The sequence below is a fragment of the Vitis riparia genome, chromosome 18 (genome assembly GCF_004353265.1).
Source record: "Vitis riparia cultivar Riparia Gloire de Montpellier isolate 1030 chromosome 18, EGFV_Vit.rip_1.0, whole genome shotgun sequence".
NCBI lineage: Eukaryota > Viridiplantae > Streptophyta > Magnoliopsida > Vitales > Vitaceae > Vitis > Vitis riparia.
Window position 1 is genome coordinate 31,880,887 of NC_048448.1, and position 15,673 is coordinate 31,896,559.

Genomic DNA, 15,673 nt, shown 5'->3' on the forward strand with positions numbered 1-15,673 from the left:
TTCCTTTCTAGTACAAAGAAACACATGAAAAATACAAGATGCCCGAAGTATGGTCATGGCTTATAATAGAGAATTTAAGTTCTCAACGCCACAAGTTAAACAAATACATCTAGAAACATTGGATGAATCGAGCATCCCATCACTCACTATGTCTCTTAATAACCCTAAATATTTCATCTCATCACAAGAAACAATCTTGTTTCTTCTGCTGGTAGCACACGCGCTGGCACGCACATAGAAAGCAAAAAATAAAAATAAAAATAAAAGTGTTCAATGACAACCAATCAATATACCTGGACTTTGGGAATTAATCCTCTGATAAAATCAATGGAAAAGTTTTGCCATGGTTTCTTTGGGATAGGCAGCGCTACAACAATTCTTCCTCATTATTTTCTGTCACGTACTATTCCCCCAATTAACCGAACTATACTTACCTATATTATCTTGAGGTGAATCTTAAGTATTCATGGATAGTATAAGCCGGACCAAAGCATGTAAGTCCTAATCTTGGATGGATGAAACAGAATTGTCAATATGTAGATCTCATAGGCTAATTGAGATAGTAATCCTGATGGGGATCTTGATATATTCCACCAATTGAGGTATTTTCAAAAAAGTTTCTTATCATTATGAAATTGAAGATCAGAGAGATGGTCTCATAGGAACATCTAGTTTATATGTGATGGACGAAATTCTTCCTTAGCTGTCCATGTATCAAACTTCAAGAAATTTGAGAGGTGCCAACAAAGGAACCTTAAACATTCTTATAGAGCCTGTGAAAGAAGAGTACTTTGAAGCTAGGGTCTAGGACTCGTACTTCGTAACCAACTGCAGAAGAACCATTGCGACATACTTAGACAATGGAACATCTTGCTAATGTGTTGGAGAATTCTATGATAAAATATTATATTATGTTTGGCTTCAAACTAGCAAGATTTAAAAAAAGAAAAGGGTAAAAGAGGAAAAATAATTTTTTTAATGTTTTGATACAATAGAAAAGGGAAAAAAAATTAATATTAAGGAAATGAGAAGGAAAAATATTAAAAGATTTTTCTCTCTATTTTTCTTAACAATGTTTTGTTTCTAAAAAATATGAAAAAAGGAAAATTGAGAGAAAGAAACGAGAGATAAAAAGTTCAAGAAAACAAAAGGTAAAAGAAAAAATTAGAATTAAAGTTAATAAATTATTAATATATGTTACTTCAAATCCTTTTCCCTTATTTTAACTTTTTATATAAACATTAAAATTTTTGAAAATATATGAATTTTAATTCATTTTAATTATATTTGATTTTCTTTCATATTTTTTTTATTGTAAAATAGAAAAAAAAAAAAAAGGACAAAAAAAAAAAGATATGATAATGCTATTTAGGACATATAACATATGTAGATCACTAGTATGCATCTATAACAAATTCACAAATTCATTCATGTATGTGCAAATTGATCAGATATATTATCAAAATTCGTACAACAATTGCCTTGTTTTTTTCATGATATATTGATTGGTACATGTAGAAAAACAGATATACAAGGCATCATATACAGGATTTGAAGTGGCAATTAATGTTATACCAAAGAAAATGTTCTCCAAAATCAGGGAAATATTAGGGTGAAGTTTATTCATGAGGTCCTTACATTATAAACGTAAGATTTAGCAAAATACAAAAAGGCAGCCAATTCTACTGCACTGAGCCCAGCAAGCAGCCAATAAAAATGATCAATATGAGCTCGATTCAGATTATTATTGAACCAGCTAGTTTTGCCATCCCCACCAGTTGTTTCCTCAATGATAGATATGAGAAAGCCACTGAGGAAGCTCCCTACACCATAAATACTAAGGTAGAGGGAGAGACCAACACTCCTTAATTCATTTGGAATCTGATCATAGAAAAATTCTTGAAGACCAACCATTGCGAAAACATCAGCAATTCCCAACAAGATGTACTGGGGAATCAACCACCACACCCTCATTGGGACCGTCACATTCGGCATATCAACCAGGCCATATTCCTTAGCTGTCTTGAGCCGTTTCATCTCGACTATTGCTGCAGTTACCATTGAAACGACGCATAGAAGAAACCCTATCCCGCTTCTCTGAAGCATTGTTATGCCAGACGGTTTCCCGGTTAAAGCTCTTGCAATGCGAACAAAAATACAGTCATATATGGGAATGAAGAGAATAATTGTGATGGGGATGAAAGATAGAAGTGAAGCAGCAGGTATGCGAAAACCAGACCCAATGGATCTATCCATAGTAATTCCTTGTTTGGTAAAGAAGGTTGATGATTGTGCAGTCACAATACCATACACCAAGCTAGTAGCCCATATGGGAAACAGACTCAGTACTGCCTTAGCTTCTTCAACATCAGTAATGCTACACGCCTTTCCATCTCCCTTCAAACAAGCTGGAACAAGCAATGCCTTGTTGAGAAATCTGTCACAATAGGAAATATGCCCAAATACTACATTTAGTGTTCATCAATGTAGTGGTTAAAAAGTTAACAATCTACCCATACAACTAGTACTGAATTTTCAGGCCATTTTGAGGATTAGATGTAAAGGTCAATTTAGAATCCAAATGCTAATTGTTTTTGCAAAACTCTTACCTGAGATCTGTGTTTTCCCCATTTTTAAAAAGATTGGAAAGAAACTAGTTTCCTTACTTGAATTTGTGAGAACCATGGTGAGGCAAGTTTTCTTGAGTTCTCTCTTGAATAGCTTTCAATGATGGGGTAGTCCTCCAATTCCTTGCTGCTTCAACAAATACTTTTCCAATTCTCACAAATGGGCTTTTCCCATTTCTTTTAATTGTAAACCGATAAGTTCTAGTTCCAAGCAAGAAAACAAGCAGGGCTGCAACCATGACAATGCAGGGAATTCCAAATCCAAGACCCCAATTGAAGTTTTCTTCAATGTAGCTGACAACCACAGAAGTTACTGAAGTACCAGTAGATACACCAAAAAGCCACCAGTTGAAGAATGAGCTTTTGGCTTTGCACTCCTCTAGATTTTGTCCATCAAACTGATCAGCTCCAAAAGCCTGTGTGCAAGGCTTATGACCCCCTTGCCCAACTGCTACTAAGTATAGAGAGAAAAAGAACAATACTATCTGGAGCTGAGGAGGAGAATATGATGTGAAGTAGTCCACGTTTTGGCTTTGGAAGGTGATGAGGGAAGGAAGCATAGCAGATAAAGTTAACAAGCTCAGCCCCTGAGATCCATAGCAACCCAAGTCAAAGATATAAATCGATCGTTCTATTTTTTACCAGAAGAATTTGTTTCTCGCATTGGTGCTTAGACTAAAAATCCACTTATACTTGGTATTTTGAGAATAACTTGGGAAGTGGGGAGACCATAGATATGTCTTTAAAATTTTGAATTAACTAAGCTTATTGAATTAATAAAGTTTGTCCTAATCCACAAGTGTGCTTCCCAAAAAATAAAAAATTTCAATGTAGATTGTTACTTGGGAAATAAAAAGGTGACACAATTTTTAACAAGTGGTCAAAGCAAGATAAGGCTATGAAACCCCTTGGATGAGAAATACACAAACACATTTACTAATGGAGGAAAATGCTTTTGACGTAGAAGTAATTAATGAGTGCATGGACTCTTGTGGTGTACTATGTAGTATATGATGTGAAATAATAGTTTATTAATGGCCAGCTAGCTGTCCATAACCTATTAATAATATCACTTCATGCTCTTTTGCTTAGTTTTTACTATTTTAAATCAATGGACCCCAAAGCTTTGGGCTTGCAAGCTCAAGTTCTTTAATGCAATTGACCACTTTTTTAATGGAATTGTGATATGCATACATACATATATAATATTTAAAACTTCCAAGAGAGAAAAAAAAAAAAAAAGCGCCTTACAAAAATCAAAGTATAAATCCTATTATATCAAACAGTAAATTAAAGATTCTTTCATCTCATACAAATTCAATTTTGATACATATTAGTTAATACTAATTTTTTATTCGATTTACACTTTGTAGGATAAACTCTCTGATCTACATTTATAAATTTAAATCCAAGTTATCTAAATTTTTCTAAAATTAATAATAAGAAGAAATATTTGGTTAAAATGGATTAAATAATCTTCAAATTGTGAATCTAACCATTTACATATTTTTTCTTGAAAAATAACTCATATTTTACATAAATATCCTTTGTTATTTTAAATATTTACATAGGTTTTAAAAGAAATGTTTATTTTTATAAGAAAACAATAAGGATATTTTTGTTCAAATGAGATAAAAATAAATGGCGGAAGGTTAAATTTCAAAAATTAGGTTTTCAAATACCCTATTAATCAAATAACCCAAAGAAGAGGACCCTTCTTATGATAATCCTAAAACAGTGGTTCTGGGTATGTAGAGGGCCCATTTTAGCTAATAAGAAGCTGAACTTAAGGCATATTCAACCACCATGGGATGGTAGGACAGTCGATGAGAGAGAGGGAGACCAACCAGGATGTAGAGAAGAGAAGCAAGAACAATGGTGCGATATCGACCAAGGTAAGAATCTGCAACAAAAGCTCCTAAAAGGGGTAGTAAGGTCGCCGTCCCGGCCCATGTATTCACGTTAGCAGCAGCCATGGCTGTTGACTGCCCCAGAGGTCCCGTAAGATAGTTTATAAGATTGGATCCTATGCCACAGTAAGCAAACCTCTCCGCAACTTCAACACCTTTGCATATTCTCCATTTTGCACGAAGTTATAAGGCATATTGTTATTGGGTGTACAGGAGAAAAAGGAAGAACAAATTATGGTTTCTGGTGCTTACCTATGATGAAAATTGCAGATCTCCAACCACCGGAGCTGGATCTCTTGGACGGATAACCTTGATGATCAACGGTGCCATTGACCGTGTCTTCCAGGAGGGGAGATTCCAGGCTTTGGAGCATGTTAGCCATGGCCGTGTTTCAGCGAAACACAGTGACCAGAAGGAAGATTTTCTCCTTTCAACCACTTCTCTTTTCTAAACTGCGGGTGAAGTTGTGTATACTGTATTTGTGGGTCATGTTTCTTGTATTTTAATACATCTTTAGCACATCACTGGTTTAGACCATGTGAAGACTGTCTTGTCCCGTTAATTTCTTTTGCATCATTTTTTAATTCATTTGGAGAATATGATTTTATTTGGAAGAAAGACTATTATGAATTTGCTTAAGAATTATGGGTCTTCTATGATACTATCTATATTTTATAATCAACTTCCGTACTTCATTTGGATATCTACTAAATTTATAGAAGAGTGAATTGAAGAGGCAATAAAAGCTTTTCAATTTCGATTGGATCCTCCTTGAAGATTTTGAATGAGTCTTCCCAAGAGGTTCAAAAGTCCCCTAATTAAATGGCTTTAATTGAGAGGCCTAATTACAAGAAGATGAAATCATATCTCATGCATCCTTTGATACTTGATAGTAATAGATCATTTGTGTGTATCGATTGAAACATGTAGACATACAAATGAAATAGCTAGATTGTTGCAAAAAAGTATGACTATGGAAGAATTTCTTAGACAATAAATGTTTTTTGTTCCCTCCACCCCCCCCCCCCCCCCCCCCCCCTTTTGCTACTTCTGTCAACTCATGTTGCCGAGCTATTTACTGGCTCTGCCACTGATCACACCACTGATACAAATTTAGGGTCTTATGATTAATGAAGTGCATTCATGCAATACCTCTCTTATTATAAATGTAAGATTTTGCAAAATACACATAGCCAGCCAATCCTAATAGACCGAGCCCAACAAGAAGCCAATAAAAGTAATCAAGATGTGCTTTATTGAGGTTATCATTGAACCAGCTATCATGGCCATCTCCACCAGTTACTTTATCAATGGCAGAGATGAGAAAGCTGCTCAGGAAGCTCCCTAACCCAAAAATACTGAGGTAGAGGGCAATACCAACACTCCTTAATTCATTTGGGGCCTGATCATAGAAAAATTCTTGAAAACCTACCATGGTTAACGCATCCCCAACTCCAGACAATACATACTGAGGAACCAACCACCACACGCTCATTGGAATGGTCACATTTGGTGTATCAACCAGGCCCTGTTCTTCAGCTTTCTTGAGCCGTTTCACCTCTATTAATGCTGCAATTACCATTGAAATGATGTATAAAAACATCCCCGTTCCAATTCTCTGAAGCATTGATATGCCAGAAGGTTTCCTGGTTAAATGTCTTGCAATAGGAACCAAAATGCGGTCATATATGGGAATAAAGATGACAATGGTGGTGGTATTCAAGGATTGAAGTGAAGCAGCCGGTATGTCAAAACCCAAGCCAGTTGATCTATCCATAGTAATTCCTTGCTTGGTAAAGAAAGTGGATAATTGTGCTGGCAAGATACCAAACACCAAACTAGTAATCCATATGGGAAACAGCTTTAGAACTGCCTTCGCTTCTTCAACGTCACTGAACCTACATGCCTTTCCGTCCTCCTTCGAACAGTCTAGTGTAAGCAAGGTCTTGCTGAGAAACCTGTCACGACTGAAAGAGAGCCAAGTTATTGAAATGTTACAGTAGAACTACACCTATTAAAATATTTATCTGAATTCAGAACATTTTTACTTAGTCTAAAGTCTTGAAAATTAGAAAGAAATTCATACAAGACCCTCATTTACAAAATTCATTGCTGAGAAAAATGTGCTTTCCCCCAATTTTTTTTTTCTTTTTTTTTTTTTTGAAAAAAAATTGAAATGCGCTAAACCTAATAGTCATACTTGAACTGATGAGAACCATGGTGAGGCAGGGTCTCTCCAGCAACCTCCTCTGCAGTTTTCAGTGATGGCATGGTTCTCCAATTCCTAGTTGCCTCAACAAACACCTTGCCAATTCTCACAAATGGGTTTTCCTCATTGGTATTGATACTATAACGGTAAGTCTTAGTTCCAAGCAAGAAAAGGAGCAGCGCTGCCACCATGACAATGCAGGGGATTCCAAATCCAAGAACCCAGTTAAGATTTTCTTGAATGTAGCTCAAGATCAAGAAAGCTACTGAAATACCACTGCATAGAGCAAAATACCACCAGTTGAAGAACGAGCTTTTAGCTTTGCACTCCTCTGGATGTTGTCCATCAAATTGGTCAGCTCCAAAAGCCTGGGTGCAAGGCTTGTGCCCACTTTGGCCAACTGTTACTAGATATAGAGAAAAAAAGAATAAGACTACTTGGAACTGGGGAGGATTGTCAATGTTTTGGCAGAAGGAAGGGATCAGAGAAGGAAGCATAGCCGACAGAGTTAACAAGCCTAGTCCCTGCAATATGTAGTAGTTCAAGTCAATGATAGTAATTATTCAATTACAGCAGAAGAGTTTTCTTGAGAGCATTTAAGATTTTTAGTGTTTACATCAATCCTTTAAATGGTGTTCTTCCTATTATTACCAATTTTCTTTGTAAGACTATAAATAGATATTTAGAAGAGAGAGTTTAGAATCTGATGGTGGTGATTCTTCCGTTAGAAAGTTTAACAGCGCTAGCTATACTGGGGCAGATAACTGGAAGCAAGGAACTCGGTTTAGCACTAGAAAGTTGAAACATGTCAAAAAACAAATCATGTTGTTCATAGAAAATAACCTGACTTTATTGATTGCTAATTTCAATAATGTAATAGGCTACAATCAGGGGTGTAATAGGGCCAGGTTACGCCAGACTTGGGCTTTCAAGGCTTGGGTTGGATCCAACTCTTTCGTGGCCCTAGTTTGCCTCAGACTACTTAAGCTCAAGCTTCAGCCGAGCTTTAGTTGATCTGGAACTAATTCCCAACTAATCCTAGTTCTAGCCTGAGCTTAGCTCAATATTAGGGAACCAGATTATCTGGGAAATGACAGCATCGAAATCTAGTAGAAGAATAGAGAAAAAGAGAGAAGACAAAAGATTTGCATGGTTCAATGTAATTACTTGCATCCACAAGAATGGAATATCAAATTCTCTAATAAACTTAAGAATTCTTTCTCAAACTCTTTATCTATAACCTAATACACTATGTCTATTCCTGTTCACTCTTCTCACGATTCTAACACTTTGACAACTCGCTTTTTTTTTTTTTACTTTCACTATAAATCTTATATAACACTACGTATTTATGAAGTATTACGGGCTAACATTAAATAGTGAGTTTCCAAATCTTAATCAAATTAAAAAATAGTAATTTATGCAAACCTAATAAAAATAAAAATAAATCATTTGAATCAAAATTACTCTTAACAATCTCTACCTTAACTCAAATTCTACTACTCCATGTTTGGTTTATCTTCTTAATACCCACCTTTGCACCCTTTATGTGTAGGTTGCCACCATTGCACTATCAATGAGAGTAAGCATGTGTCAAGTTCAAATTCTCATTAAACTTTATTTAAGAAATGTTGTTTGTTCCATAACTTCATTCCTTAAATTGGTCTCATCCTTATCCTAGTAAGTACTTTTAGTTGATGACAGTCTTGATCATCTTATGTTTATGATTTTGTCTAAATTATTTTTGCTTTTTAATAACTTCATTCCTTTTGCAACTAGCCTCATCCTTATCCTAGTTATCATCCTTAGCTGAAAGAGGAGTCTTAATCATGTTATTTTTATTCTTTTCATCTAATATGAACATCTTGTCATGATCTTTTATTCGGACAACTTCTTCAACACTAGTATAAGACTCTTCATGGTGTGGCTCCACCATTATAACTTCACCTAAAGTTGTCTTCCCAATTAAGTTGTATATAATTTTTACCTTATCCCTTCATAGTTACCAAAGAATCTTTATTAATATTCACAATATTATTCTTTGTAGAAAAATCATAACCCAAAGTATTTAGAGGCCCTAAAAAAATCAAACTCCTCAATTTTGGAGCATGCTTAACATCAGACAATGTCCTCACAATACCATCAAACATCATGACCTTCATAGTACCCATGTTAATGGCTTTAGAGCTAGAACATTACCCATTAGAACAATACTAACATGACATTCCTTCAAGGTGTCAAAACAGTTCTTATATTGGCAAATGAGAATTTATAATCTAAAATCCAAGAATCACACAATTTTCACCAACCATAGTTAAAAATTAAAGTTTTCATCAATGACATAAGTAGAACCTAAAATCTCATAGACTCATCATCATTAGACTCGGGGATTTAGAAGTTTTTCAAATCTTTCAAAATTTGAACATTAAGTTCAAAGATATGAAGAACAACTTTAAAGAATCTAAGATTAAACTCGAAGACCTGAAAATTGAGTTTGAAAATTTGTAGATCCAGTTGCAAGATTTAAAAACAAGTGCAAAGATTCAAGATCAATTTTGAAGATTTGAAGATCAAGTTTGAGACATCTTCAATCCAACATTAAGCATTGATGTTCTTAGTGAGCATGAGTCAGGCTAATGAATCCAAGCTTGACATGCCCATGTACAAGCCTAGCCTTAGATATGCAAAGGTCCAAACCTAGACTCAAGACATGCCAAAGTGTTGGGATAGAGCCCTAGAAAGCATGAAATGATGTAACATAGTTTAGATTTGTTAATAAATGTATCTATTTATGATTTTAGTCATCTTTATTATCCCTTTTTGCATTAATTAATCTTTATTTGAGCATTTGTGTCTATATCACTTGCACTATATATGACTTCAATCCATTAGGAGTTATATAGAAGATCCAAGTCATGGATTCTATTTAAGGTGATAAGTGGTTTACAATTGGTTTAGGGCAATCCGACAAAGATTGTAGTGTAGTACCTTATAATTGGAGGGATGAATTATCTTGATCATCAAGATGATTTTCCCATGATGAGTGTACTAGTGTGTATGATTACACATTAGACAAAACCTATGGTAAATCATGACATTAGCTATTGAGTTTGTACTAAAATCAACAAAACGTTTTGACTTACGAGTGAGACCTTAAGGCAATCACATATTCACTATGGATTGGGTCATTATTGATGGAAGTTGGTGGCAATAGATATTCTCAATAGAGACACTATGATATCTTATAGGATTGAGATAGTGTGTTATTTTGAATGATTATAAGACATGTAATCAAGAAAACTATGACTATAGTAATTTTTTTTTAGAGGAATTCAACTTATACTCTTTATGAGTTAGAGTATGTTAGTTGATCACATGATAGAAGGATATGTAAATCAAGGATTGGAAAGGTAATTTTAAGAAGTTAATAAGATTATTTGGTTAGATTACAAACATCAGTTCATGGGTGGTCTATATATAGTGGATAGTAGGTCATAGATCCCACATTGCCTCATTGCAGTATCATATGATACTATATTAAAGTTGACTCTTTTTAGTGAAGTGTTGAGTCAACTTCAAGATTAGATTATAAGGGAGTTTGTGTTTTCTTATGGGTCCTAGTAATCCTCACTTGAACTACTAATTCATGCTGGCATGTTTGTATGAGGGATTTTGGATTTATAGTTCATAAGTATGCATAAGAGCATTTTGGTAAAAATAACAGGTTACAATAAATCTTAGGAATAACCTTTCTAAATTTGGCTAATTAATTAATTAGAGCTAAATAGGGTTCACTAATCATTTATGACCCAAGTGAACTAGATTAAGTGACCTAAGCATAAGTTGGACCCAAGTCACTTAAGCCTATACGGAAGTCTATATAAACCTCTTTAGGGGTTTAGGGTGATTTAGATAGAAGTTAGGATATGTTTGTGACCTTAAAAAAGTAAAATAAAATAAAAAATAAAAAATAAAATTTAAATTAAGAAATTAAAAAAAATTGAAAAATGTTAGTGCAAAAAAATAAAAATAAAAATAAAAATAAAGAACAAAGAAAATTTTCCTTGAAATACATTATGACTTAATCCTTATTGGGTACATAGGCAATAAGGAAAATATAGCAAATTCAGTCAATGTTTCAAATAAAATAAGGTTCTAATACCACTTAAGTTCTATTTTGTGAACTCTATTGATGAAAAAAAAAATTCTAAAAATTGTTCACTTTCTACATGGACCCCTTGAATAACTTTTTAAAAGGGCATTTGTAGAAGGGCAAAATTTAACCTTTTACAATTTATCATATGCCCTGGGTTTGGTGTGCATTGGATTAGGAATAGCAACGGAGCGGGTTCGGGACGGGTCGCCCCCATCCCAACCCGACCCATATCTTCAAAACAATTCTCATCCCTATCCCATTTAAAAAATTAAACAGGACGGGACGGGGCGGGGCGGGTATGATAAATTCTCATCCCCGCCTCGCCCCATCCGTTTAACCTTTTTTTTTAATTTAATTTAATTTTTTTTAAATTACTTTTAAAATTTTTAATTACATTAAAATAAATATATTTTATAAATAATTAAATTATTATATTTTTTATAACTTATTTATTAAAAATATTTTATTATTATCTATATATTAAAAATAGTAAAATAAAAATTAAATTAAATTAATTTTAAAATTTAAATTAAATTAAATTTTATATATAATCGGGGCAGGACGAGATGGGATGGGATGGGGCAATACTCGAACCCGCCCCGGGTATTTAAAAAAAGTCTCAAACCCATTCAAAACCCGTTTATTAAAATTGAACCCCGTCCCATTAAGGGCGAGGTGGGGAGGGTACTCGAAAAAACCCGCCTCATTACCATCCCTACATTAAACCTTCCTCTATTAACAAAAGTGACAAGAACCACCTTCGAGGCAATTAATGCCCCTTTAGTTTGTCGATATGTGATGCTCATTTCACTCCAAATTTGGGATTATGAAATTGCCCAAGTTACTTTAAATTAACTTATAAATTAATCTTGTTAATTAACCTCAAATTAAACCTTGAATTTATCCTAATTAATCGCATATTAATTATCCCCTTGACTAATTACTAACTCTAACCTAAAGTCTAAACAAATCCATAAGAAGCAGCCACAAATTGGTCCCTTCTGTATCATATTCATTTATTCAAAATACTAATAGCCGAGTCCCTACCTCCCTTTCAACTATACTCTCTCTCTCTCTTTTTTTTTTTTTTTTCCCTGTTTACTACAATAATAAGGATTGGAAAAGAAAAAAAGGACAAAAAGAAAAAGGAAAACCCACCGACAGCATCTCTTGATCAAAATAGGACAATAGATAATACATAGCCATAGCGCATGATACATAATGTGTGCCCACCGACAGCATCTCTTGATAAAAAAAAGGACAATAGATAATACATAGCCATAGCGCATGATACATAATGTGTGTGGGACACTTGTCCTGAACTGAAAGAATATATGGAGTAGAATAACATGTATTAAAGTTGATTAATGCTAAGCCGACCAGTCCCATCAGTATATTTGACTTTTTTGTACAATGGAAAGAATAATAACGCACAACTTGTGGGCTAGTGGACAACGATTCTAAATCTACATGTCTTATTCCATTCAAAAAAATCTCCAAGTGATAGGATTGTGATCGACTTTTACAATAGGTACATATTAACACACCTACTCTTACAATGTAAAAAGATTTATTAACGATAATTCTCTCAGCAACTACATAGACTACCTTTGATTTCTATATGTAAAATAAAAGGTATACTATGACCAACCACCAGATATCACAAGAATAAGATAAAGAGTGAGACAAACCAGGATGTAGAGAAGAGATGCAATAACAATAGTGCGATATCGACCCAGAAAGGAATCTGCAACGAATGCTCCAAGCAAAGGGAGTAGACACCCAGCCCCGCTAAATGTATTAACGTTCTGGGCAGCCACGGCCATGGACTGCCCCAGTGGCCCCGTAAGATAGCTTATAAGATTGAATGATATGCCATAGTAAGCAATCCTCTCCGCCAGTTCCACACCTATAGATATAAAAACTGCTCTTAATTCCATACAAAACTATAGGAAAAGTTGTTTGGTTTGTCAGAAAAGCAAATTCCACGAGCTTGCTGGGAAGCAAATGATTTCCCAGTAGAGCTTACCGATGATGAAAGAGGCTGACCTCCAACCACCAGATCTAGATCTCTTGGCTGGAACACCTCTGTAGTCCACAACACCCTCCACGGCGTCCTCAAGGAATGGTGTCTCGGAGTCTAAAGAGATGTCCGAGATGGCCATGTCTCGGCAAACCAGAGATACAAAAGGGAGATTTTTTTACCTTTTCTTTTGCTTCTCTTTTTCAAATCCTGTGGGCAGCTGTGTTTGAGGGTTATGCTTCTTGTATTTTAGTTTAATAGCTACCTACGAAGTCAGAACACGATTAGCGACTATGCCAAGCCAGTTTTCTCTTAACACTTAAAAAAAAAATTTTTTTAAAAGAAAAAAAGACACTAATTGACAAACTCCACCAAACAAGATTCTTTTTCTCTTTTGATTTGCCATGCATGTGTTACCATATTCATTTAAGTACCATAAACCTCTGAATTTGACAATCTGATTTAATTTGACAATTTGGCTATTTGATTCACTTCTAATGGACCACTTTTTATAAATAGGTTATTTGATTAAAAGGGCCAGTAAAAACCCAATTTTTAAAATTTAACCCTTTGTTTTTTTTTTTTTTTTTTTTATAAAAATACCCTCATTATTTTCTTGTAAAAATAACCTTTTATTTTAAAACCTATATCTAAACACTTGAAATAATAAAGGCATTTATGTCAAAAATTGGTTACTTTTTAAGAAAAAATATGGAAAATGTTAGTTTCATAATTTGGGGATTATTTCATTCTTTCTAACCAAATATTTCTTGTAAATATATTTATCAATAATCACTTATTAAGGCCTCTTTTGAAATTGATTTTAGGTCTCCTAGAATCACTTTTACGGTTTTACCATAATTTCTTTCCTAATAATTTGTTTAATGAAATAAATAAAAAGTTATTCTTGAACTATAATTCTTGAGCAATGTTGTGCTGATGTGATACAACCAATCTTTCATATTTTGTGAAATGACATAACAATGAATGGATAACCATATTATATCATTATGTTGACATGATACAATTGTTAGAGTTTGGTGACCCAAATTCTATTTGGTCCAACTCGAAAAGCTTGTGTGAAGTTATAATTATGAGATTTTTTTTTTAGGGCCTATGGTGGTAGTAGAGGGATTAGGCGGCCTAATCCCATAGTAATGATGTATAGTTTTATATATATATGTGTGTGTGTGTGTGTGTGTGTGTGTGTGATGATGATGATATATAGTTTTAGAGTTATGATGATGATTATACTTATGTTGTAACCGCTCATAACTCTTCCCTCTTATACCAATTTTTTGACAGAGTGAATCTTCTTCTCCTTTGTCAATGGTTTTTCCCGTTTAAGATTTTTTTATGTAAATCTGTGTTCTTATTTTATTTTTTTTATTATTATCGTCTATTCTTGTTATTTTGTAACATACATTAATGTACATCTTTTTGTAGCAATTTGAACCACATTGATAGCATAGTTTTAAGAAGATTAACGATAACTTTTTGTAAGTAATTTTCCAAGCATTAGAGTTTTTTAATTTACTTTGATTCTTATGTCTTCAAATAATTTTCTTTCAAAATTTCCTTACATATTTCTTTTTTCTTGTCCTCTCCAAAACTTTTTTTTTGGAACCTATATTTTATACCATACATTATAAAATATAAATGAAAAAACTATTGTTTCAAATATATTTATTTAAATTTAATTAAAAATATACAAAATGATAAAATTCCTTAAAAAATTTAAAATGAAAATAATAAGAATTAATTTTTTATGTCAAAATCTCTCTTCATTTCTTTCTTTGCCTCTTGAACTTGCTTCCTTCAACCTCCAGAACTCCCCTATTGCTTTGAGACTTAAACACATTAGCCTTCAAATGTAGGCTTAGAGGGTGTTTGTTTTTTTTGCTTTTTACTGAAAGCAATTTGTTTTTAGAATTTAGGTTGTTTGTTTTTCTACTTTTTCATAACTTATTATAAACTTTTTATTAAAAAGAAAAAGTTAATATATTTAGCTTTTTCTAAATAGAAAAAAATAACATATTGATTTTTCTTTACTTTTTAATACTTAATAGAAATAAAATACTATAAAAACAAACAACCTAATATTTAACATTATTAAGCATTAAGGTTCTATTTAGTATTAAGTAAAAAAAAAAAAACCACCTTAGTCTATATTTCAATTAAGAGAAACTGAATAACACTTCAAAGTTATATAAAATTTATTTCTTTAAGCATGAGAAAACCTTAGTTTTTAGTGCTAATAAGAGAGTGGATTAGTGACACCTTTTAGAGGATGTTTATTTTTTGAGTTTTTTGCTCAAAACAATTTGCTTTCAAACTTTTAAGTTGTTTGTTTTTCTACTTTTTCAAAACTTATTATAATTTTTTTACCGAATAGAAAAAATCAAAATATTTGACTTTTTCTAAATGGAAAAAATAACATGTTGATTTTTCTTTACTTTTTAAATAGAAATAAAATATTACAAAAACAAACAACCTAATATTTAACACTATTAAGCACTATTTAGTTTTAAGTTCTATTTAGAATGAAGTAAAAAAAAAACAAACAAACAAACACCACTTTAGTCTTAAATATGATCATGAGTCCATTATTAAAATAATACATTCCTTTTATTAGTTCATATTTGAACATTTCGTTTCTTGTTAGTTGCATGATGTATTTTTTTAGAGTCCATTAAAGGGGGGATTAATATTTGTGTTTTCCTATTGACTATCCAACTATCTAAGGGG

General features: G+C 33.1%; 2 protein-coding genes and 1 long non-coding RNA gene across 3 annotated transcripts; 1 reads left to right on the plus strand and 2 right to left on the minus strand.

The window, feature by feature from the left end:
- Positions 1 to 1,465: 1,465 nt before the first annotated feature.
- LOC117907799 (protein NRT1/ PTR FAMILY 5.10-like) lies at positions 1,466 to 4,939 on the minus strand. Its single transcript, XM_034821455.1, has 4 exons — positions 4,790 to 4,939; positions 4,475 to 4,692; positions 2,667 to 3,214; positions 1,466 to 2,437 (listed from the first exon to the last, which is right to left on the minus strand). Exons 1-4 carry the CDS (start codon positions 4,917 to 4,919, stop codon positions 1,624 to 1,626), a joined length of 1,710 nt encoding a protein of 569 aa, XP_034677346.1. The 5' UTR covers positions 4,920 to 4,939; the 3' UTR covers positions 1,466 to 1,623.
- LOC117907800 lies at positions 4,577 to 5,074 on the plus strand. The gene is made up of 2 exons (XR_004650065.1): positions 4,577 to 4,663; positions 4,751 to 5,074. It is a non-coding gene; the product is annotated as an uncharacterized LOC117907800 (long non-coding RNA).
- Positions 5,075 to 5,664: 590 nt separating this feature from the next.
- LOC117907657 (protein NRT1/ PTR FAMILY 5.10-like) lies at positions 5,665 to 13,159 on the minus strand. Its single transcript, XM_034821281.1, has 4 exons — positions 12,932 to 13,159; positions 12,594 to 12,811; positions 6,738 to 7,270; positions 5,665 to 6,504 (listed from the first exon to the last, which is right to left on the minus strand). The coding sequence occupies exons 1-4, from the start codon at positions 13,065 to 13,067 to the stop codon at positions 5,679 to 5,681; spliced, it is 1,713 nt and encodes a 570-aa protein (XP_034677172.1). The 5' UTR covers positions 13,068 to 13,159; the 3' UTR covers positions 5,665 to 5,678.
- Positions 13,160 to 15,673: the final 2,514 nt, after the last annotated feature.